Genomic DNA, 26,053 nt, shown 5'->3' with positions numbered 1-26,053 from the left:
ATGTATGATCTGTGTATATAGTGTAAGACCCTTGCTGATAGCTGTTGCAAAAATGTATTTGCAGGCACTAAAACTAACCAAATCAATAAACAGAAGACAGCATTGGAGGAGACTGGCCTATAACAAGAGCAGAGGAAGCACTCAGGGCCTTGGCGAGCATGGAGAAAATGACAGGGTCTAAAGACCAAAGAGAAATTAAGCTGGCTACTACAGAAAAAGAGAACAAAGTATTCCTATAAAAGCATTAATAACCAAAGAAGGGATAAGGAGAATCTTTATCTCAGTTCAGTTTTGGACTCTTCATACAAGAAAGACATTGAGGTTTCACTCCCCACAGTCCAATCCCTCAGCACCAGACTCTTAGCATTTGACATTTAAAACCCCTGGGAGTCTATGACAAGAGCTTCCAGCAAAGCTGCAAACATCAGATACACTTACCAAGAAATCAAAAAATGTGTATGTGCACTAGGGCAGTGGAACAAGTCAATATAAAGTTTATGTACAAATATGAGCTAAATCCTCCAACTTCTGCAATGCGGTAATTTTTTTGTTATCTAAAAAGAATGCTGCAGGGACAGGAATGTTTCCCACCAGGCTGAACTGACAGATCTTCAGACAAGAATCCAGGTATGGACCAGGGAGCATAGAGAATTAAACACCAAAGCCCTCACCATTTTCTGTTCCCATGGCTTTAAATTCTGTCAAAATGGAGGCAATTTTCACAGAGCTGTTGGAAGTCACCTGTAACTCTTCAGAAGTATTTTGGGTGCACAAGCTGCAGCACATACAGTAAGATTAGTTCTGCAATTTTACTTCTGCTCTTTCCCCCATCTCATCGTGTTAAATGTAGTTGAGTGGGTTTGCTTCCAACAATCTGCTGCATAAAGCAAGTGAATTGATACAGTGCATTAATTGTATTGCATGCCTTTTGTGTAGTATTTGGGTGTAAACTTGGTATAATTACATAGCCCCAGACTTGGGGTCTAACAACATAATTGCAAAATAATGTGATTATCTGATATTACATTTAATAAATTTCTTTACCAAATATTGTAAATTCATTTCCACTGTTGTAACATAATTCTGAAAATTCAACTCTAATGAGGAACTTCTCTGAGAATAAGCAGCTGAACTGAATTCTCGCCACAAGAGTTTATATAATCTATTTTTGTATTCATCACTGAAAGCACTACAGGTGAAATTCTACTTTATAGAATTGCTTCACAGAAGCAATACAAAGTTACTGGGTAAAAAAAAAAAATAAAGACCAATTAGATTTATTCTCAGAGGAAAAAAAAATTCCTTTCTGAAGACTGTCTTAACTGGAATGAAAAAAAATCACTTTATAATACATCATTGTATTATTATAAATATATCCCCAAATAAGCAAGATTGGATGAAATAAGGGGTTTTTTATGCAGCACTACAGCAAGGAAGCACCTCTCAAGTATGACAATGCTTTTGTAATTAAAAACTGCAATTTCAGGTAAGAGATTTGAGTTCCTGTGATCTAGGTTCAGGGATAGCATTTTAATACACATTACTCTTGTAATAGAAAGACTGAAACCAGTTCATAATAGGATTCAAAGACAATTACAAAATTATAATTTTGAGTCCTGACCCCCCCACCCTAATACATTACTGACTGCATTACCCATATTTAACCATAAACTGACCCATATTACAACAGCAAAAATTGTTTTCATAACGATTTTAATTTTTTAATGTTAAAAGAAATGTTTCTCATGTTTTCTAATGTAAATTCAAGATTAGTTACTGTACCCCAGTTCACTCACTGCACAGTCAAGTAATGTGGTATTTTGTAACAGAAATTTGGAGAAGATCCATTGACTGTGCAGTTTGAAAAAACCCTGTATTTTCAGATACTTTTCAACCATGGTACAGACCAATCTGTGTGTTTAATTTTCTGTTCGGACTTGGCACAATAAATCTTTACAACATTAACAGGAAAGCTTTTATAAAATTTTTCCTATCATCACAATCAGGGAATATATAAAACTACAGAGAAAAAAAAGAAATTTACACCAAACTGCTCATGATTAAAGCTTAGTCATTGTTTAGACAAGTGATATTAATAATACTGGGAATACTGAAACATCAATCTTACCAGACAGCAACTTTACAGAATAGATGTTAAGCAAACAATTTAATATTAAGAGAGTTTTACAAAAGAAAACAGCAGCCCCAAATATCTTGTGGGGAAAAAAGTGAACACTAAGTGTATCAAACAGGTCATGCTATGTGTATGTCAACAGTTCCTCAAAATTAACATGACCTTTACATATGGTTAGGGCTTACAAAATACTGTTCATGGTACTTAAACAAAAAACCCCAGTTGTTTGCCCAACAGATTAATAGATACAAGAAACTCAGGTCTGTAGCATTTAGCTTAACACAGAGAATGACCTTACACTTATACATCCTGTTAACTTTTGTGAACAGTTTGTAGTTCTGTATAGAAAAATGGATCTGACACAGCAGTCAGCCAAATGTGAGAACAGGCACATAGAAAAACTTGCACAACACACAAGACTTCCAGACTCTCAAGAGAATTCTTAGGGTTTCTGCAAGATGGAGATTTATTGCCCATTTACAAAGAACAAATGGTAATTACAAGACAAATATGATAATTAAACATACAAGCTCTCGAATTGTACAAAGATAATAATTTCTCATGGTTGATGTGCATAGTTAAAAACAGTGCTAGCTTAAGAGACCTTTGCAAAGATGCAGTGTAATCCCCTGCAGTTACAAGGGGACGTGACTGAACAGGTAAGACACTGATTCACCATTGTGTGTTCTTCGAATTGCCTCTGCCAGAATCATGGAAATGTCAATAAACTGAAAGAAAAATTAAGAAGAAAAATGTGATGGCATGCCAAGAGCAATAAACTACACAGTTTAGAACCATATAAACATTCCATCTACCTTGGTAGCTTTTATTTCTAGAAAGTAATAAAACACTAAAGCTTAGACATTTAATATACACATAAGAACTGCAATAATACCAAATCAAAATTCAAAAATGGAGTAAGAAAGCATTGACTAGGATCACTGAACAGTCATATTCTTGAGTACTTCTGACAAGGCATGTTGTCAAAAAGCCCCACTATTCTTGCCATCAGATGGCAGTGTCTGCTTGACATAAATACAATTTAAAGGAAGCACATCTTTTTAAGTGCTTGCCCTGTTTCAATAAATACCAAATGTTAAGCTTTTTAAAAATCCAGTAACGCATTTAAAACCTCAATCTTTTATGCTTTGCTCCACTGTGTACTAAGGAAAACCTCCAAAAGGGACACATGACTTTTCAGAACAATTCCATTTGTGTTTTTCAAGAAAAAATAATGTCACCCAAGATTTTTGTGACCTCCTCAACAGAATAACTAAGGTCCTACATGCAAATATTGTATGAATAATATTGAAAAGATAATATTAAAAAAAAAGAAAAACCCAGTCAATTTTACATTTGTCACTCTTTCACAATCAAGCATACTCAAGGTGTGGTAAATACCAAATATTTTGAAGTGCCCTATTATATTACCAGAATACCCTTAAAGCAGTTCTTCTGCATGTTTGCAAAACATTTTGCTAAGACAATGTATTTAAGAGTATTAATTTTGTCTCAAGGCACAAATTCTAGCACCAGTGAGCAGGAAAATACAAACACTGAGATTAAAGGAATGACATAAAAACACCACTGTACCTGTATTTTTGGGCAATGTTTCATTTTCTCCTCTTGGGGGATTGTGTTGGTTACCACAACAGCCTCAAATGATGCATTATTAATCCGAGAGAGGGCAGGACCAGAAAAGATGCCATGAGTCAGAATGGCATAAACTTTAGTAGCTCCAGCAGACATTAACCTGTAGAACACACAAAAATAGCATGCTATCATGCATGTATACATGCATGGCTATAGATGAAGCTGGATACAAATCTCTAAAATACATTTTACTTACAAAGTCCCACATATAAAATATCTACAAAATAATTCCGATATTTGTATAACCTGAAGAAGTTTGAATTGACTCAGAAAAATTCCCAACAAAAATTATAATTAAATTAAAAAGTTCTTATTTGCAGCAGTGATACTAATCTACAATGCTGCACTTTTGACCATACCAGCACAACATAAAAATGAACTCCAGTACAAGCTTTCTATCTTAACCAGGCAAAAAATTAAGTCGGTTGGATTGTAGAATTCACAACTCTGTTGTGCCTCCATTATAGTCCACGTTTATTTTCATTTGCAATTCAAACAGTTCTGCTTGGAAGGAGTTTCTGAGGAAGAAGAAATGTTAATGATTAAAAGCCTAGCTTACTACAAGGTTGTGGGAAAACATGCTGCTGATCCAAGCACTCAGTGAAGTGATGCATGAGGAGGAAAAAAAGTATAAATCAAAGAACTAGAACACCTTGTGAATGAGTCAAAATATCCTAATTTAGTTTCTAATGGCCTCAATGCCTCTAGATGCTCAGCTATGTCCTACCTGCTTCTCTAGCCTTAGAAACAGAGGCCCTGAGGGATGGCATTTTATCAGATCATCACAAAGGCACAAGAGGAAGCATAAAAGAGAAAAAAAAAAAGACAAAACCACAGAAACATCATCTCATTTTGAATGATTTAATAGAATTTAAGTTTTCTGGTCATTTTCAGCACTACATTTAGTACCTGCAGCCTACAAGGTGTATCCATTACAACAGGGTGAGTGTGTATCAAGTGTGTGTACTTGAGTTTGTACTTAAGTAAGCTGATTTGTTGTATCTGAAAATATGTTCCTTAGTTCATTTCCTTGATATGCATCTAGGTTACTGAGACAAAAATACTTCTAGGGAGTATTTTGATGCACGAATCTTATTATACACAAAGTACATCCCACCTGGATTTGACATAAATGAAAAGCACTTGTTCATGCCAAGAACACGACACAAGGCAGCATCACTGAAGCAAAAGTATCTTAGTGAACGCTGCAGATACATTGAAGGTGATTGACAATTTTAGAATTTGGTTTATTTCGTCTCTAGAAATGTACTGCAGGCAAATGAAGAGTGCTTCTTTCAAAACAGGAAAAAAAATCAATGTTTTTGACAGGAAATAACTTCCTCTATGCACAAGAGTACTAAAAAAATGTTAGCTAGGCAATTTCTGATTTTGATCTGCAAGGGGCACAGCCTAAAGAATACTTTGAGGTATGATGCAGATAGCAAACAACTACACAACATCTCTGCAAAATTTCATCAAATTTCCATGAAAATTGTAAGAAACACAAGGCTATATGTCAGTTTTGACATCCTTTATGTAGGTGCAAGCAGCAAGTCTGCAACTAAAGACTGTAAACTTGTGAGATTAACTTTACTTCAAACCACCGAGAACAATGTCTAACTCACTTGTTGCTTTCATACCATTTCCCACAGCAGTCCCCTGTGGAAATTTGCATCACGTAGCTTGTACAGGTATACTTTTCACTGGGTAAAAAACAGGTTGGATGGCTGGACCCAGAAAGTGGTAGTGAATGGAGTTATATCCAGCTGGCAGCCAGTCACTAGTGGGGTTCCCCTTGGGCCAAACCCATTTGACATCTTCACCAGGGATCTGGACAAGCAGACTGGGGGCTCCCTCAGTTAGGTTTGCAGGTGACACCAAGCTGGGTGGGAGTGTCAATCTGCCTGAGGGCAGGAAGGCTCTGCAGAGGGATCTGGACAGGCTGGATCAATGGGCTGAGGCCGTTTGTATGAGGTTCAATAAGGCCAAGTCCTAGGTCCTGCACTTTGGTCACAACAACCTCATGAAGTGCTACAGGCTCAGGGAAGAGAAGCTGAAAAGTTGTCTGGTAGAAAAGGACCTGGGGGTGCTGGTTGAGAACCAGATGAACACTAGCCAGCCTTACTACCAACCTGAAAAGAACAGGCATAAAGGCACCTGGAAAACCATAAATAATCCTTTCTACTTAGCACCGCTAGAGCCTTAGTTAGGATAGTGGGTCTACATTCACAAGCTCCTCTTCAAGAAGTAGAACAGCTGGAAGGAATCCAGAAGGCATCACAATTGAGCAGAAGTCTACAAACCTTGTGGAAAGACTGAACAAACTGAAGTTACTCAAGTCAAGAGGGAAATGAGTTCAACCAGCTTTCAGACAGACGACAGGAAAACTTATGCTCACCTCCCCAGATGAAAAGGACAAGCTGTTTTATGCTTGAGATGTACAGTGAAAAGTAATATTACATTTGCATTGGACACTATGGTGAAAATACTTTACAGTGTTAAATCCAGTAAAGCTTTGTTAAAGATTGCCTAAGGAGAGTGGAAAGGCTCCATGATGAGGTTCAAGAAGGGAATGATTTTTGAGCTGTTGCTTCTGCCTTGGAACTGTAAAGTGCACTAGATGGCCCAAGCCCTTTTCCAGTTATGACATTTTATTTATTCTGTGCTCTTCCTAGGTACAGATCATATATTTCTGTAAATATTTTCTCAATTTCATGTTCTCAAGAAGGACACAGCTGAATCACAGAACTGTGACCTGTCAATTCAAGGGTCAGAATGACTTCATACTACAGAGGTCAGGTTGGGTTATAGGCTTTGAGGACAACTGTATTCATCAGCTGTGCAGTGAGTGAGAACACTACAGTGAGACAGATCATAATAACACTTACTTGTCTGCTGCATGACATATTGTGCCACACGTGTCAGCCATATCATCGACAAGAATTGCTACTCTGTCTTTCACATCACCAACCAAGACCATTCTGTCCACTTCATTTGCCTTCTTTCTTTCCTTATGAATGAGAGCAAATTCCACATTCAGTCTGTCAGCAATTGAAGTAACCCTAAGTTACAGGAAGAAATACACCATGTTTAGAGAACCATTTTAAAAGGAAAAACAGTCATATAAATGCTTTTGTCACAAAACACAGTTTTTGTCTTCTGGCTTTCAAATCACCACAGCAAAAACTTTTGCAAGGAATGAGACAGGTAGAAGCAATCTTAATTCATTGCTAATTATGAACCAGAATGTCTTAAGCTATACCCCAAAAATTGTTTTTTTAATTGAGTTGACTTTGTTTTTTTGTCATTAAATGCCTGGCTTTGAAAACATTTCAGCTATTCACAAGCTTTTATTAAGCTGCTACAATACCAGTCACACTAGGTAATTTAAAGTAGGGGGAAGTCAATTCTAAGCCTACGGGAATGTGCACTTTTACACTCTAACTGGAAAATACTATTGCAGGGTTTGAAACCAAGCCAAAGGGAGAAAAAACCCAAACAAGTTAACAGTGATTAATAATTCTTTTCACAGTACTTGACTAGTAATCAAGTAGCTTACTTCATTAATAATTCCCTTAGCATACATCTGCTTAACAAAGAACTTTTAAAACTCTTCAGGGTGACCTCTGGTGGCCAAACTTCTAATAATAAACTTGTTACAGACTTCTGATTGCTTTCTCCCAGTTTGTTTAAAATAGTAGAGCTCTTAGGTATAAAGAGACAGGAAAAAACAATTCCATGTTTTTTTCTAAATGCTAATGCAACCTTTTAGCCTGCCTTTTTAGACTATGTCTAGAATGTTGTTTACAAGATTATTAGCATGCATGGTTAATAGAGAATACAGTTTTGTTTCTTTACCACTTAAATATGGAAGTTTTAGTTACTGTATTTCAACAAATGGATGATAAACAAATCCAAAATTTTTGGCATATTTTATGGATAGTGTAATTTCATAGCAAGTCTCAATACTTCAGAGGCATTAAGATATCAATAGAATTTCCATGCCTTATTTCAGTTGCAACATCTAATAAGCTAGGGAAAAACCAAGTGAGTGGTAAGAAACAAAAGAGAATTCAAGTTTTTTAAATGAGTACAAGAAAATGGATTTATTTTAAATTAATACTTAACAGATTTAAATTTTAAGACCATTCATGTTCAATTTTCACGTTCCATTAATTTTTTATTAGGTTTCATTTTGAAGTTCTACACAGAACTTCATTTTAAATGGAAAGGCCAAACAATATTATTTACATTTTATTACTGGAGGTGAAGGAGAAGCTATGCATTTATTGAGAACAACTTCTACCTCTACTTCACTAGAAACTGGTTGGTTGCACTACAACAGAATGATACTAAAGATAGACTGTACTATCTATATTAAATAAAGTAAGAGTGATCTTTGAAAAATAAACTTGTATGATTCATTTGATAATGCAAAAATATTTGGTAGGGGAAAAATGCTGTCTTCTGAATTGAATTCTAAGCAAAGATTGTATTTTGTGTTAAAAACAAAACCAACAAAAAAAATCAAATGCAAAAATAAAAGTATTCTGATAGGAACAAACAAAGAAATTTAATTGACTAAGTGATTTTTTAGAATGGTTTCTATGTTCTTCACATCCTTAACTTGATTAATTAAAAAAAAAATCCAAACAACTAGGAGTTCCACTCAATCTTATTTCCCTAAAAATCATTACAACATGAACACTCACAACAGACTCAAGGACTTCAATTGAAATCAAATTATGGCAGTCTTTCACACTTCTCCCCATACTACATTTCAGACATTTAAATTGCTGTGGGCTTATAGGAGCCTTACTTCATTTGTCTTTGTTCCCTCTGCAGCAGCAGGATGAGCAATAAAACCTGAGAATAAGCATTTTGCCTCAATGGCATGCTTTATGACCTCACCAGCCAGTCTGCTTCTGAGCTTTGGCATTGGTTTATGCTCAATCAATACCAAATAAAACAGAGTCTGCTAAATGAATAACACATGCTGTGAATGAAGAAAGCCTCCAATGAACTAAGTTTTCTATTTGTACCCTTTGCCACTCAAACTTTCATTCCCTTTTTCTAGTATTTATAGAGCAAAACTTGGGGTCAGCAGGTTTACATCTGGAACACAATAATGTAGAGAAAAAAGAAATGAGTCCAGCAAGCTCTTACCTAAATGCCAGCAGGTACAGTGGGAATAGGCCATATGCTTTGACAGAGAAGGGAAGCTTAGGCAATTCCAGAGCGAAGCAGGAAGAGGTGCAGCAACTTGACTAAAGAAGCAAGCAGCAGGAAAAATCTCTTCCCTCTGGTGGAGGGATTCAGCTAATGAGGCCATATCCAGGGAGAGAGAAAAACAGCTTCTTTAGAGTATAGAAAGCTCCTGAATGTTTTCAAGCATGAACAGCATTGGAAGAACTAGTTGTTCTCTTTTTACAATACAGTTGGATCCATCAGTGATGTTCCCTATATCTTGCACAATTCATAGAGGAATATAGAAGACTAGACAAATTAGATCATTAACAACTAACTACATGTACTTCTAATTGGTTTAGGCTTGTATAGTACCTTTTTGCACCACCTGCATCAGGTGAGACTATGATACAGTTTCTCCACTCTGGAATGTTCTCTTTAATCCACTGCAGGACTGCAGGTTCTGCATACAGGTTATCTACTGGAATGTCAAAGAAACCCTAGTCCAAAAGAGAAAGAGTTTCATGAATATGTGTTTGTATCTTACCTGGAACGAAGACAAAGGGAAAGAATCAAGCCTTTGCCTTTCATGAATGGCAGAGCTTCATTAGTATTTTACACTGGTCTAATTCTGCTTTTGATACTGCTGTAAAATGTTGCTGAAGTCAAATAAACATTAAGGTCTTGAAAAATATCACCCAAGAATAGTGAAAAAGGAAACAGGTGTTCTCAATTGATGTAAAAATCAGAAAAGATGATCACCTTCAGGCACTCAAGTAAATTCATGCTAGTGAGAAGCTCTCAAAACATCCAGGGAATAATACTCAACTTCCATAAATTTCAACTGCTTGACATTAACAGCAATATTTCAACATGGGGAGGACTCAAACTAAAATGGAATCCTTGTACAAGTTGTAAAACCAAGCAATCTGGTTCAGACCTTTTTATTTATGTGACAGCCATCTAGCATAATAAGAAATTCTGATTAAATGGAGCGCCAGAACTGAAAGATATGGCATTTTCTGTAAAAAATAAGTTCTCTTAAAACAAGGTACACATGAGAATGACAAATTATGTCTGCCTCTGTGTCTGAGGCAAAGGTTTTGTGATTTGTTGGATTCAGCAGTAAGCCAGATAAGGGTTGCCAGGCTCCATCTCCACTTGTTTTAAGAAAATATTACACCCTTGGCTGTAACAACAAAACTCTACCTAGGGCAGCACTGCAATCTCTGACAAGGCTAAGATTAAGAGAACTTGCCCCAAGCCAGTATATTTTATATTCTGGAAGCTCTTACATTAGACTTGGCAAATTCTACCAAAGACTCCAATGCACAAATATTTGAAGTAACTGCAAAATCACCCCATAAAATCGAGACTGATCTCTTTCTAAAATTGAGTTTCATTAGAAACTGGTAGCAAGACTTTCTCTGAACCCTCACAGTTCTGTACATAGCCTTTCAAAATTATGACCAAAGCCACAGAGAATTACTATCAGCTTATCACATTAATTCAGTAGAGCTTCTAGGACAGCAGGCAAGAACCAACAGTTACCTGGATCTGAGAAGCATGCAAGTCCATGGTGATGATGTGGTCAGCCCCTGCAACTGACAGCATGTTGGCAACAAGTTTTGCAGAGATTGGTGCACGGCTCTGAGAAATAAAGCACAAACATTTACATTTAAAAAATATTTTGACAGATGCAAAGAATCAGAAGATTAGCTATTTTTTCTTGGTTTTTTCCTTCACAATATTTGGAATCTAGACATGAAAATCTTCAGAATTTCAGTCAAACTCGCCTGTCAATCTTGTTACTGGGGTTTTGAAACTCAGTAAAGCATTTAGAAAGATCTAAATCAGTTTGCACAGTCTGCCTAATAATGCTTTATATTAAAGAGATAAAATTTGGGATATAGTTTTTCAATACTTCTACTTAAAAGTTTGAGCTAACTTCACTTCTCTACTCCACAGAAACACTCAATTCTATCTTGTTCTAAGAAACATTGCAAAACCCAAAGATCAAAGGCAAAATGAACCCAACTTTTGAGAACACTGCTTTAAAACAATGTTAGTATCAAGCATTTCTTCATAACACAGTAAAGCCTGTAGCAGATCCTTGTTGGCAGGGGTCTTTTACCCTGACCTTTTTTATTTAGAATCTATGTTTAATTCCTGGATGCAATTAGGAGTCTAGAACTCCCAAAAGGTACAGGGGAGGATGAAGAAACCTAAGTAGAAAGAGTGAAATAAAAATCTTATTAGCAAAGTTAATGCCAATGTCAAGAGGTTTTTAAAAGCATCAAGGATGCAGAACAAACAAGCAAAAAAAAGGAAACTATAACTGAAGGATACCTCACTTTTTTTTTAGTTACTCCAAAACTTTTCATTTTTTTAAGCTCTGTAAAAACCTGTGTTTCCCTAGACAGCTTTCTCTACACTAGACAAAAGCTCCTGCTTTCTTTTGCTAATCTTTAAATAAGGCTAATAGCTGGCAATAACATTAGCATGAAGACAGAACTGCAAGTCAGAGTTTCCATCTCAATATCAGACTGCTTTCTGCTGGCACAATATTCTCTCCTGCTACGTCTCTTTATCAAACAGCCTCATTTCATCTCCCAGGTACTTCCTCTCCTTCCAGCCCATACACACAATTACAGAGTACCTCTGCTTTCCTTCCATTGGTGCTCAAGGGCATAAGTGACAATGAGCTGAATCACTGACAATTTAGCCTGGATGCTTTTCCATCTGTGTCCTATCAAGAAGCCAATATTTCCATCAAAACTCTTCCTAGTCTAGGTGGACACTGGGCATTTCTCTGTTTTAACCTGCAGATTGATAACACAATTCCAGAATAGAAACTGAGATACTGCAGCCTCATTTTATGGCCAGATCAAGTTTATCACCATCATTACTGAAATTCTTCATTTTGGAAGCCATCCCTTTTGGGTGCTGTGTTTCAGAGAACATCACCACCATTTTGTCTGTGTAAGACACACAGAAAGCAGATGCAACAGCCAGCACTTCCCTAGATCTCTGCAATTCAGATTCATGTTGCTTCCAGAAGAGTTCATCATCATTACTGCTTCAGCACATTTGACTTTCCACTTACTGAGAACAACACTGCTCTTCATTTAAGTTCTGTTCTGCAAGTTGTCCTTTCTGGATATGTCTATTATTAGTGGCAAATTTTTGTTCATGGCATTTGAATTCCTCTTCAGCTCATTTTAGCATCTGACAATTTTAAGCTAGAATTCAAAGTACTCTCAAATCTCTGTCAACATCTAACAAAAAAAAATATTAGTATCTACTCTTTTCATTCTGTGGCAGTGTTCTCTTACCAGCTCTTTGCAAAGCTCTAGTTTAAAGCTGGACTAACAGGGAAATCTGAAATGAGAGGTTTGCTCTCCTGTTTGTGCTATCCTATCTTTCCAGGCTGGACACATCCCTTCATGGGAACCTCATTTAACCTGACCTCATTATTCAGAAACTTGGATTGCAAAGGTAAATGAGAACTCGTGATTTTCCTCATAATGTCGTTTGTAAGGTTCCCTTCTGAAGAGAGAGGTAAGAGCGCAGATTCACAGTATTCATTGTTCAATTCCTTGACGCCATTTTAGATTATTTTCAGAATTATTAGTGTGAAATGCAGCATTAGATTATGTATAGAAACTAAATTGTTAAAAAAAATCACTTGAATTACCAGTGGCAGGGGGAACCCACAAAGCTAATATAAACAACATCACAAGAGTAACTGTGCGAAGGACACATAGCTGAAAGTAAAAGTTGTCCATTAAGATCAAAGCTCTGTTGCCTTAAAGCATCTTAGTATATTGTCTTGCTCAATATTCATCACATGCACACTGAACAGAAAAAAAAAAAAAAGAAAAGAAAAGAAAAAGAAAGGAAATCAAAGAAAGCCCAAAGATTTATAACTGGAACTTTCACTTCCAAGAAAGCCAGTTGTGAAGTGTATGGATACTGAATGCTCACTAATGTATTACCCAAATTTATAATTTCAAAAATGAGATTTGCTTTGAAGCCTCAGAAATTGACAGCCATTATCTTGAATATCCAAATAATTTTTAAACTAGAATCTAGGGGTTTTCTTGTAGCAATTATTCCACAGGATTACTGTCATGGCCTAGGTGAAACACAACTGAAATCAAGAAGTGAAACTGAAAATGTTCCTAGTTATACATAATGTAACCCAGGAAGTTTCACCCTCTAAGGCCATATTAATGGAAATGCGTAGTGTTAGATTAAAAAAAAAAAAAAGATACCTACCCAACGCTCCACGGACCCCTTCTACAAATCAAAAAAACAAAGTTACATGAGCTGTAGAACACCAAACTCATCTGTCACTGTACTTCTAACTTATCTCTGCAGGACCCTACATAAATGTTTCCTGCCCACAGCTTGGAAGGTTGGCATAATTAGAGGATGCAAAAGTGCAGTTATAGTCAAAGCACAGAAACATCAGAGCTATTTTTAAGTTTAGCTAGCTTGTGCATCAGAAATATTCTACTTTAGGGCAGCACTTGACTGAATCTCAATTAATTTACTGACTTTTTTTATCATTCGCAGTAAGCTTTTGTTGTCTTTTTTTTTTAAATCTGTTTCACATTTAAAGATAGTCTAGGTTTAGTGCTAAAATTTTTAGCGCTAAAATTTTCAGAGTAGATTAGATTGTTCAGACAGATTTTTACTACAAGGCCCTTTCCTTACATGACTAAATGAAGAGCACTTTCATTGTTCACAGAAATCATAACTGCACCAGAAGTATGACAAATACATGGTTATTTTAAGTAGCAAGGACTCAGTCTATTTATCTCATAATGAATTAAAGTCACTAACTTAAATTCAAACTAGAAAACAACATCCATGTACTGAAGATTATACTGCTTCAGTTCATAGTCAAGCAAACTACAGCAACGTCTTCCACCACAGAAGAAAATCTGTGTGTGATCATGGGAAGAAAATGGCTGGCACTTTACTGACACTTCAGGCAGCACACAAAGCTTGTGCACTCATGATGGGTCAAAGACCAAGTGATCTGATGCAAGCAGGAGGGAAGATGTCCCTGTCAATAAGCTGCCCAATGTTGACAGCTGTATTATAGCTTATTTTGCAACGTGGAGGTCAACTACCAAGGTTAATTTCCAAAGATGGCAAACATTTTCTCAATTGCAAAACAGAGGGGGAAAAAAACCCCACAAACAACAGCAACAAAAAATATATGCCTACAACTGTGGAACTCAGTGACAAACAGAGAAGAGTCTCGAAAAAAAAATCTCAAAATCTCCATTAATCAAAATCTCTATTAATCAAAATCGCTTTCCTAGGCTATTCATTTTCAGATGGCATTTCTGAAATACAAAATGCTCCTGCATGGCATGCACTATGCTACCACACTGGGGGGTTAAAATGTCTCTGGAAGTCTGCCACATGAAATTTGGGTACCCTTGACAAGACAATTTAGATGCGTGGAAATTTCAGAATATACTCATCCTTTTCCCACACCAAGAACTTAGAGGATGGTACAGCAGAACTTCCCAACATGAAGCAGGAAATCAAAACACAGTGAGATGCTTTCCCTTCCTATCAACAAAATGCTTATTGGTACCCTTTCAAAGTCTTTTGATATAAAGTATTTCAGCCCTTCTGATCAAGGGAAAGCATCATCCACTACAAAACACAGTAAAAGTTAAGTACCAAGAGACATAGGCAAAGAATAGGGTCTTACTTTTTAATTCCTGAATTCCATTTTTGGAAGTATAACAAGTAGACTTTCATTGTAGTATTATGGTATTACAGAGCCTGCACTTAAAGAACTAATATACCAGAAAATACGGTTTTATTTTCTTATTAGATATCATAGGCTGACTATTATATATTTTGTAATAACTGCTATTATTTTTAGCTTCTCCATTACTTCATTCCTGTTAGGTTTTTTATTTGAAAGAATATAAAGACCAACAGAAGGCTTGCAGAATGGTTTGCTTGATGCCCAAAGTGAAAGGGCAGTCCATTTACAAGAAGTAGAGAGACAATTTTCCAAAAATACAACCATTGCAATCCAGTCTTTAAAACCAAATTCACATTTCTTATTACTTCTTTTCAAATGAGCTTAGGTAAAAGTACCATCCCTATAACCTCTCAATGGGTTTTTTTTTTTTGTTTTTTTGGGTTTTTTTTTGGTATATATAGTAAAGTCCAGTTTTCTCTTTTTTAAAATCAGTCTCATTTCTCACAGAGAGTTTGTTACTGTGTTACCAACTTGGTTGAACAGATATATTCATCAGTTATGACAGATAAAACTCAGGAAAAGGGCAATAATATCAGTAGAGCATTTATGGGGTTTCCATACAATTTCTTGTCTTCATAAATCAAAATAATTACTACAGATAGAATTTTTTTTTAATCTGGCTGGCAGCATAAAATAATGTTTTTGTTAATTTTTGTTCTGTATTGTGGATTTTATCAGTTCCTTCCATTTTGCTCTGTTTAATCATCTAGGATAAAACCTACCTACATAATTGTTACAGCATTTTGAATTTAGTATTTAATTCCTTGCAATTAAAATGTTTAAAAAGGTGTTCTCTCCACATGAATAGGGATTTAAAAACCAAAAAAACTTTGAAAAAGCAAGATAAACAATCCCATAAAATGCAGTTTGCTAGCAAAGTACTCTGCAATAGACCACACACATAGAATATATCTACTCTTGCAAAATGAAGGCATGTCATTTATCAAAACACATGCAAAAAAATAACTTCTTGTCTCACTTCATTCCTAGAGGATAAAATAATTGAACATTTTAGCAAGAGAAAAGGATGGGGGGTGGATAAAATCTTTTAAATCACTTAATTGTTTATGAAAATTGTTAATCTCCAAAAATTTAAGTGAGCAAGCTGAACAGAAGCCTTCCAAAATGACACAATTCTTACCTACCTTGTCTTTCTTATCTTGCCTGGCATATGGAAAACATGGAATTACAGCAGTCACTCTGGAGGATGATGCAATCTTGCAAGCATTGATCATGATGAGCAGTTCCATTAAGTTGTCATTTATTTCTCCACAGCCACTCTGGATAATATACACATCTTCCCCTCTCACACTTTCACCAATCTCTACACTGAAAGAGCAGGAGATGATAATTTCAACACTTAAATTACTGGAAAGGCATTACTAATTTTTTTTTTTAAAATCCCGTTGTGTTTTAACAAACTACCACGGGTCTTCTGTAAATTTCCCATTTAGAGTAGGATTATTTTTACAGTGATTTCTCTAACAGCCTCCTTGACAATTTTAATATAAGTCAGTATGGTCTTCTTCAGGTCAGCACCAACCAACAGCTATAAAATCTACACCATGATGTCCAAGTAAAGTGTTTTTAAAAGACAAAAATCTTGCAGAAAAGCTAAGAAGGCTGCTAATCAACAGCTTACCATGGCTCAACTCTCATGTTGTGTCAGTTGTTCTATTTCCTCTGATTGAGCTTACATGCTTTGGTTCCTTATGTCAGTATCTAAGTTTTTTTGTTCTTCCACAGATTTCAAGACAAATTTTGAGTTCAATCACTGCTCACACCACAGAATTCAAAAATTAAATTGAACTTAAAAACAAACAGAAAAAATAAATCTGCTGAATGCATAGTTCTTTCTCAATTCTAGATCTAAGCAAAAGACATCTACTGCTGAACTGCACTAAATTTTCACACCTGTTACTCCAAAAATGGCATAATATAACAGAAAACCTTAGTTTTGCCCTAAATTCATGTACAATGTACACAAAACATACAGACTTCCTAAATAATTAAGTGCTCAGACCTTACAAATCCATGCTCTACTATGCTAGTCTCAGTTATTAAATGCTAGAACATATTGAACCCTTATTTAAAAGGTTGTATCTTTACCCAAGACACAAATAAGCAGAAGTTTGACTGGAAACCACCCAAATAGCCCAAATGTGGGTAGAATAATTTCTCTAATTCAATGCCTTCAATGCTTTGGCTTGCTCTAGTCAAACACAGTCCTAACAAGTTTTGTTTATCAGCTCTCAGGGTGCTATGCAAGACTCATGAGCTTTCTACAGAAAGGAATTTACTGCTTTTGAACATCTTAATGATAAGCACACATTTGATTAATCACTATCAAGATAGTTGAGTACATGCTCTCAGCTGCCCTATTTGAGTTCTCTGCAGCCCCAAACAAACTATATAAAGATCCTGTATTAATTTTTCTCCTGAAATGAATAAATTTTTTTGCCTAAGTACGCTACTAGCAGGATTTCTTAAAGTCAAAAGAAAGCAAATCATCAAACATCAGGTCTCTGGAAGGACAGAGGTGGTCAGGGACAGCATCATCTGCAGATATGTCAGGAAACCTTTGGGACGCTTTCATCATTCCACAAAGACACAATTTTTTAGTCACAGAATTGTTATTTCCCTCTCTAAGTTTTTGATCAATGAAATAAAACTATTCAGAGAATTCTGTTTTGATTGAAATATTTTCTTAGTTTGTTTCCCTCTTTGAAGCTGGACAAGTTTTGGTCAACATAACATTTTTTCAGCAAGATACTAAGTGGGGTACATGATTGGAAAAAATTAGCCAGGCTTAAGTAGGAGCCCTCCTGAACACAAACCCAGCTCCATGTGAAGAATCTACTCACAAGCTTACAGATGTGGCTGCAATCATTATTACAGCTTTGTGGTTATCGTGAGGGCTTAAAAAAAAATTCTAATTGCACTCTGACTCAGCAGTTACACAGACCTGCTTTATAATGAGTGTTGTCTCACACCACACCTTTGGAATATGCCCAAAGAAAAATTATTTTATTACTTAGGGGGAAAAAAAAAAAGGAACAGCTAATTTAAACATTACATACTAGGAAAAAAATTGGCTGAGTGACAAAAGTATATGATCTTAATGTTCACTATATACTGAAAGAACACTTGGAGTTGTTTTACTCTTTTAAAAAACTGTCTCTTCTATGCACATCATTAAAAAAATAACAGTTTTCACAGGGTCAAGGAATATACTTTCAGATAAATATAGGTCTGGTTAACACTGTGTACCTGAAGCGATGATTTTTCCATTGTCATTAATTATATTTTTTTCTTATGATCTTGGGCTACCAATCAACTTGTAAACAACTTAGAAATCAAACATGTTACTTCTTTCTCTCTTAGTGCATTTGAAAAAGAAGCGTAGCTATGTTTTTAAGGCTAGAATGACATACTTACTTGTCACACAGAAATGTGAGCAGTCACATTTCCCAGTCAACAAGACAAAGCTGTGCAACAGATCAGTATCTCTTACTATCTACCTTCCCAAAGACTGGTGTTGAGGTATTGTGTGAACTCAACCAACAGATACACACAGAGATGCCTATTTCTCCTTCTCCAAGCCCGAGAGTGAAAGATAACCAGTCATTGTGTTGCAAGTGTTCCATCAGATACAGCCTGGACTAACCACACTGGTGGGCTGGTGGGGGTTTGGGTGGGTCATGGCTTTTTTTTTTTTTTTTTTCCTGGAGGGAGGATGGGGAATTGTCAGTTAGGGTTTGTTTTGTTTGTGTTTTTTTGCCCCATCCCTTTCTCCTTTTTTTCATATTCAGGCAACCAATAAAAGACTATACACTATAGAATCAGGTATTTGAATGTTGTATTTCAAATATCTATTAGACAACACTAAGCTAACTGCAGTCACACTCTGTGACAGTTATCTTATTAACATTGCTACTAAATTCCCCCATTTATATCATGACCTTATTAACTGTTTACAAGGTTATTTAAACAATTTTACATAGTCAGGACACAGAGGAAGGACACAAAAACAAGCTCTTGCCTCAAGATTACAAGCTCTGTTTGTTTTATGCAATTTAATCAAATTCAGCTATTTGGTAACAGTTTAAATAAATTTCTGCTCAAGAAGAGTCAACAGAACCTGTACATTAAAAGCCCTGACACCACATAATTTTGTTTAAAAGGGAAATTTACAAAAATCAATACCAAACAAAAGTAATTAACTCTGAGCCAGTTGCTTGGCATCCAGAAGCACAAGGCTCTAGCTGGGAAAGATACACATAAGACAGGACATGATGAATACCAAGTTTAAGTGTTGGTATCTGCCTTCAACTTGCACAGGCTGATTTGAGTGTTCCAATTAATAAGTAGAAACTTGGACAGACTAACAACCATGAATTAAGGATACAGCATAAAACCCACTTAGGTTACAAACATATTTCAGTGGCTGAAGCATCCATTAAGAAAAAATCAGAATCAGGAGTAATAGCAGATTGAGATCTTTTTGAGCTAGATTTATAGTGCAGTCCCAGCTGAACTTAGTGATGGGAATTACGAATTTGTATGTCCTAACTAAAAAACAAGCAGCTGTGGGGAAACAGGGAATTAAGTATGTAGAGCCAGACTACAAAGGTAAATAGTAAATAATGTAAGTACATAACTAGGATGTACAAATTATACACTTAAAAGGGCTCAATGTATTTTTAAAAATAATTACAGCAGTTTAAATTTCTAGCCATGCTTATAAAAAGTAAGGTCCCTCAAGCAAATTAGATGCAAATAAAGTAGATATGTACTTCAGGCCAGTCCAACACCCAGAGAAGAGGCCAAAAATGAAGGTCTAGAGTCCTCATACAGTGTGCAAATGAATCGATAACTCAAAAGTGATCAAACAAATCCACATGCTGAGTTTGCAACTCATTGAAACTCAGCCAATGGCAAGCACTGAGCAGCAGGGTGTGTTTGACCTCTTACCTTTGGGAACACATTTCCCAGAGTAAAGTCTTTCAACCCAAGAGTTTCAACTTACTGGGCAAATATTTCAGCTGATGTGATGTAACATAATAAAGTGGGTACCAGCAAAGCCCAAAGCAACAAAAAAAAACACTAAAAATGCCAGAGTTGGTTTTAAGGCTACAGGGATCCCATATCTCCTGGCACCCATGGTGTCCCCTCAGCTCTAGGCTTTTCCACTCTGACTAATAGTTCCAAGACAACCCCCCACAATATCTCCATTGACAATTGCCCAGCTCTAATGCAGAACACTGGTATGACAAACAGCAGAAGATAGGAAATATCTTGTTACCCTCCACCCTGGCACACAGCCTGCCACAGCAAGAGGAAAACACCTTTTCTTGAGCAAGTTTGGGTTCAACAACATGTCACCCAAAAACCACCCCCAAAAAATTGGAAACAAATGTCTAACAAGCCTGAACATGTGCAAAAACTCTTCAAAGGCTGAGTACCAAACTCTGCACCTCAGGACACCTGGGACTGTCAGCCATTATCTACATGTATCACGGGTTTTGTTTGGCTTGCCTTTTTTTTTCTTTGGAGGAGGGGTTGGTGGTGTTGTGGTTTTTATGGTTTTGTTTGAGTTTTTTGAGGGTGGGGGCTGTTTTTTAATTTCAAGTATTTATCATCTACACAAAGATAAAAGTGCACCTTATATGGGAAGGTCAAATAAGTGGAAGTCTCAAACCAAAAGCTTTAAAGGATTTGGGTCCTTTTCCAATTCAGAGAAATGAACAGTGCAATACATGGCCATATTTGCTGTGTCTTCAATTTCCTATACAAACAAAACACTGTTGTGGCTTTAACACACAGTATGCAGTCCAAAAACAATTTTCACCTTCTCCAGCCAAGCTGGTAAAATCTGTTTCTCCAACCACCTCTAGCTCATGACAGTGTAAGCAAGCTGGGAGAGAGGGAAACTGCTGCACCCCCTGAGAGGCAGACCACAACCAGCCCAGCTGGGAATCACCTGCTCAGCAGTATGAAGAAACACTTCACATCATCGTGTGTCCCTGGTCCCTACTGTCTTCAGCTGCTCTAACACCAGTTTGTGACCTGAGCTTGCTCATTCCATGGTTAGGGATCTGCAAACAGCAAAACATCTACTCAGTGAGGGTGATACAGCTCATGGCTCCACACCAGCTGAACCCAAAGGAGCCAGGTTACATGAGATGCAGTGGAATTATGTCCCATCTGAGACAACTGCAGTACAAGGATGCTGATGGGGAGGTAAGAAGGAAGTCTTAAAGCCAGGTACAAATTGTAAATCCCCAAGGACATAAATTTCCAGGTTTGCTCTTCATTTTTTCAGTTACTTTCTTCATGGAACAAACTGGGTTCATTTTGCCACTTTTTGTGAAATACAGACTCAAACCCATCCTGGATTCTCCAGGGAAACATCAGATACTTTTTCCTAACTTCCAAGATCAAATATCAGCCAGTTTAATTTACTCAGAAAAAAAGTGGCTCTCATATCAACAGCACAGCTTTTCCCATACAGCCGACAATGTCCCTTTGTAGTCATTCCATATTTCCTTCTGCAAAAGCTAAATGACATTCACTTTAATTTGATGCTTCTGAAACAGTCCAACTTCAGCAGTTGAATAAGGCTGTGGGGGTAGGAAGCTTCAAACTCACATGTGCCAGGCAGGACTTCAATTCCTTTCCTCTTGCTTTAAGAAAATCTTCAAGACTCACTTCAGCCAGTGAATCTGACAGCAAGAAGCCAGGAACCTCACAGGAATGGGTGGCAGCACTAATCATCTTTCACTAGGAAAAATGTGTGCAAAAGAATCCCATCTATGAGTAGTTTCTCCATTTTGAGAATAACAAGTATATCAAGGGCAGAGTTAAAATAAATAGTCTTTAGAGAAGGAAGAATACCCTATCTTGTAAGAAAATAAAATTATTTACAAAGTGAAAATTTTAATAATATCTTTCAATTGACTCACCAAAAATATCTGCACTGGGGTTTAATTGTACAGCAACTCTAATTAAATGCCACCTCAGTGTATTTGAAGACAATTTTGCAAAAAGCTTCAGAGTGTTTAATATCTGTATGCATCATGTTGACTGACATACCAGTCAGTTTCATGATGCTGAGGCTACAACAGCCATTCCTGTTCAAGGACTTCCATTCCTTTCTTTTTCTTTCAGCCTCAAAACTGCTAATGACAGTTGGTTTGTGGGGTTTGAAGAAGATAAACTGACTAGGTCCCCACTGCAGTCCTTATCCTTTTGCCAGATAAGTAAGTTGGTGCCACCCAAGCTCCTACCATGCCACTGTGGCTGGCACTTAACTGACACACAGGCTATGCACACTAACAGAGTTATCATCCACAACCAGAGTTTATTGAGGAGCTCTGGTGCTGCATTTGGTAGGGTTGCCTGACTTTAGTAGCCAGTTGAAGGAAAGCATTTCCATACAGTTTAAAGGGAAGGAGGGAAAAAATGGAGCAGTGATTGAGTCTGGCAGCAATTTCCCCCACTTTCTCAGCACCGGCTTTACATTACCAGCTACAGAACCTGAAAGAATATTGATTGCCTAAATCAGAAGAGGACTGTGAAACTGTTGCTAGATACACCAGTCTCTCTACAGATAAAAATGAGAACATTTTAACTGTTCTGGAGCTGTAAACATACAGGCACTGGCTGTTTAGCCACAGCACTTGTCAGTGGTGGTCCTATCCATGGCTAACCTCAGCATCAGTTTCTCAAACCCACTTACAATTGCTGAGAACTGGGAATGAAACCTAAAGGCTGTTTGACTTGAAATATAATGCAAAATATTTAATAACTCTTCCCTCCACTCTATTCTGCAAGCCAGACTAATTACAACTCTCAAGTGAAAGTCTTCCAGCTAGGACTTTTTGCAGGGATTTAAGCCCAGGGCTGCACACAGTTGTCAATTTACCCATCATTTATATTTAAGAGAATGCAGAAAATAGCAAAACAGAGTTTTGAACAAAAGGTAAATCTTCTCTGCAACTTGCTAACTTAACAGATCTGACAAAACAAGAGTTTGACCCTCAGGCCCAGGCTTATCTGTTTGCATGAGGGGATTGCTGGAGTGCCACTGGAAGGTTTAAGGTTCTTTGAGCTTTTTAGCTATCAGGTTTTAGTATTCTGCAATACTGCAAGTGTATTTCATAATGCCAATACACTTGTTTATAAATTTAAAAATGGAAGAAAAAATTTTATAAAGCACTGTGCTGGAGTCACTGCATATAGGAAGAAGTCATTTTTTGCTTACATACACACACAATTTAAGAGTATAGAAAGACTGAAAATCCAGATCCTCAAGAAAAAAACCCTCTGCATAAGTATCAACTTTACTGGTAGATTAATTTCCAAAATATTGTTGAGGAATTCTCTTAATATGCTTGCTGGGGATTTCTTTATTAAGAACATTAGTCTAGAAAACTGCAAAGTCAACATCCTTAAGTAAGTTGCTAATAATATTGAAAAAATGACTTGAAATATTATATAGTGGATACAACTTGCTGAAGGGGAAACAAGGAATTCAGATTAGACTCTCAAAAGAAGGAAGTTGTAAAACAAAACAAAACAAAACAAAAAAAAAAACAAATAAAATCCAAACACTTAAAAGTTTAAAATATTAAGCCATATTAGTTCAGGGAATAAAATAAAAAAGATAATGTCAGCCTTGCCATGTTGCAACAGAAGCAACCAGAAATAATGTTTCTAATAAATACGTTTTGCATATGTGTACATCGCTACGTGCCTAAAAAAATAAACTGGCACTACTAGATTAGCCAAACCACTGATATACTCAGTCACCACTGCTTTCTTTTTAATGGTAGAGTGAATATCCCATACCTGGAAAAATAGGTGCATCCTGAGGCCCAGAATTTAATTAACTTATAAAACAAATATGCAAATTGTGGAGATAAATTTCTACCTTGAACAAAATCTAAATCAATTTAGTTCTGCTGTTTGCTGTGTTTCAAGCACAGATTAAGATAAGTGTCTCTGGAGAAGAAACATTAAAAAAAATTAAACAAGTTAGCAAGGAAGTCATGCAACCAAATACACAAGTTAAGTTTTATCATGCAGAAAGGAGATCAAAGAGCAATAAAGTGAGTATGGGGCTGGAAAGAATTGAGAGAAGATTTGATCAGGAATGAATAGAAGAGTTAGAGTGTGCAAACATTAGATTGCATAAACACCAATGGAAGAGGGTTTATAGTAATGCCAGTGAGCATAACTAGAACAAGAGCAACCGCACTGAGAATGCAAAAATGTAGACAGAAAAGGACAAGCTTTGTGGGAGCAATTTTAGAACACATCATGTTAATCTTTCAAAGGAAGCAAAGAAAACATGCTTTTTCAGGAGATTCAGAAAAAGAACAGATAAAAATAAACACACAAGAACCTCAGAGACTAGCCAGCTATTTAACAGCAGGAACTTGTGTTTCAGAATCAGTTGGCAGCCTAGACTCACATACCTATACAGAGAAGAAGTTGCAGTCTTACCATCTCATGGGGTGAACATACCACTGTCACCTCAATTTAAAATTCTTCATTAAAACTGAACAAATTAAATAGGTGGGTCAGAAAGCTAAGATGACACGCTAGTAAAGAGAGGCAATATTGCTAGAAAAAGCACTGGCAAGCACATTCCCAGACTCCAGGTGAGCACGCTGTCCTCATGGTTTCACACAGGATTTTTTGCACTGTACCAGTTACTTTCAGTGTTTGGCTGGCTAGGAATCTGGTATGACTGCACTTTCAGGAGCAAGCCAAGGCCATCGCAACAACCTGTATCACACTCATGCATGACCATCAGTCTTGGACTAGGGAGTGGAGCCCTACAGGAGCTGCAACAGGTCCACCACACACACACACCTGGCTGCTAATGCAAAATAAAGGCCAGTTGCAACAAATTCTGCAAGTGTAATTTGACTTAGATGCTTTTTTAAATCTAATTCAGCATCCTGTTTTTATATCTGCCCGTATGCAGACCTACTTACAAAACTGCATGGCATACTGTAGTTTATAAGACTATTTTTTTATCTTTAGGTAGATAAAGCTGATCAGCTGTGCAGTTACTTATCTGCGAGCGGCGGGATGCACCTGACGCCGCACACACTGGGCTGCCTGTGCAAACACCATTCCCACTGCACAGGAGGGAGGATGCTCTTCACCTGGCCAGGGCCGTGCCAGCCTTCCTCCGGCCAAGGAGCTCCCGAGCTGGGCGGGCACAAGCCAGCCGGGACACCTGCGGTGCGGTGCCCGTGCTCCGCAGGTAGGGGAAGGGAGGGGGCACAACCAGGAACGAGTGCCGGGCAGGACACACCGCGCCAGGCGGGGCTCCCGCGGCTGCATCTGCACCGAGCCATCCCTTCGCGGGTCGCTCGGGATGCGAGCCGCCCTGGCAGGACCCGCCGCCAGCCCGGGCGACAGCGGGGCGGGTGACACCAGAGCGGGACCCGCCGCCAGCCCCGGGTGACACCGGAGCGGGACCGGCCGCCAGCCCGGGTGACAGCGGAGCGGGACCGGCCGCCAGCCCCGGGTGACACCGGAGCGGCCCGCCGCTGCAGCCGCCGGGCGCGGGGGTGTGTCCGGGGTGCGCCCGTGACGCCAGCGGGGCGTGGGAACGGGACAGGCGGCGAGGGCCGGGGCAGAGGCACGCACCTGGTCTCCTGGTTGCTGAACTTCTTGGTGACCACCTTGCCCAGCTCCAGCCCGAGCCGGTCCGCCACCCGCTGGGACAGGTCGTGGTGGGAGCTGCCGCTGAACAGCACAATGTTCGGCATGGCGGGGGCGAGCGCGGCGGGCGGGCGGGCGAGGTCGGGGCTGCGGTGAGAGCGGCAGAGGAGCGCGGGGAGCGCGGTGCGCGGTCAAATAGCGCGGAGCGGGCCCGCCCCGCCGCCGGGAGCGGGAGGGACCGGGGCGGGGCCAGCCGGGGGCGCCGCGGGGCACAGGTGGGGCCGGGCGCCCTTCTCGGCCACGGGGGGGTGGCTGCCACCGCCTCCTCCTCCTCCGCCTCTGCCTTCTCCTCCCCGTGCCGAGCCCGGCGCGGCCCGTGCCGCCGAGCCCGGCGCGGCCCGTGCCCCCCAGCCGCCTCTGGAGCAGCGCTCGGGCCGCTCCTCAGGCGGGCAGGGCTCCCGCACCTGGAGAGAGGCACGAACGGGAGATCCTCACGGGGGCTCGGCTGCCTATGGGATATGTGGTTCAGGTGACACCGGCACTTAAAAAAAGCCGAATACAGCGAGGTTGATGTGGGGTTAGAGATCTTA

General features: G+C 38.4%; 1 protein-coding gene across 2 annotated transcripts; it reads right to left on the bottom strand.

The window, feature by feature from the left end:
• Nucleotides 1-2,582: 2,582 nt before the first annotated feature.
• PRPS2 (phosphoribosyl pyrophosphate synthetase 2) lies at nucleotides 2,583-25,607 on the bottom strand. 2 transcript variants are annotated; one of them, XM_041472346.1, is made up of 8 exons: nucleotides 25,449-25,607; nucleotides 15,923-16,106; nucleotides 13,256-13,276; nucleotides 10,526-10,624; nucleotides 9,350-9,474; nucleotides 6,676-6,849; nucleotides 3,728-3,887; nucleotides 2,583-2,862 (listed from the first exon to the last, which is right to left on the bottom strand). In XM_041472346.1, exons 1-8 carry the CDS (start codon nucleotides 25,568-25,570, stop codon nucleotides 2,770-2,772), a joined length of 978 nt encoding a protein of 325 aa, XP_041328280.1. In that variant the 5' UTR covers nucleotides 25,571-25,607; the 3' UTR covers nucleotides 2,583-2,769. The 2 variants fall into 2 exon arrangements, with proteins under 2 accessions (XP_041328280.1, XP_041328281.1); XM_041472347.1 differs by lacking the exon at nucleotides 13,256-13,276.
• Between the last annotated feature and the right edge of the window lie 446 nt (nucleotides 25,608-26,053).

This window comes from Pyrgilauda ruficollis, unplaced genomic scaffold, assembly GCF_017590135.1.
Source record: "Pyrgilauda ruficollis isolate IOZ18807 unplaced genomic scaffold, ASM1759013v1 scaffold29, whole genome shotgun sequence".
Taxonomy (NCBI): domain Eukaryota; kingdom Metazoa; phylum Chordata; class Aves; order Passeriformes; family Passeridae; genus Pyrgilauda; species Pyrgilauda ruficollis.
The sequence above is the reverse complement of the archived record's forward strand: the minus strand, read 5'-3'. Positions and strand labels throughout refer to the sequence as shown.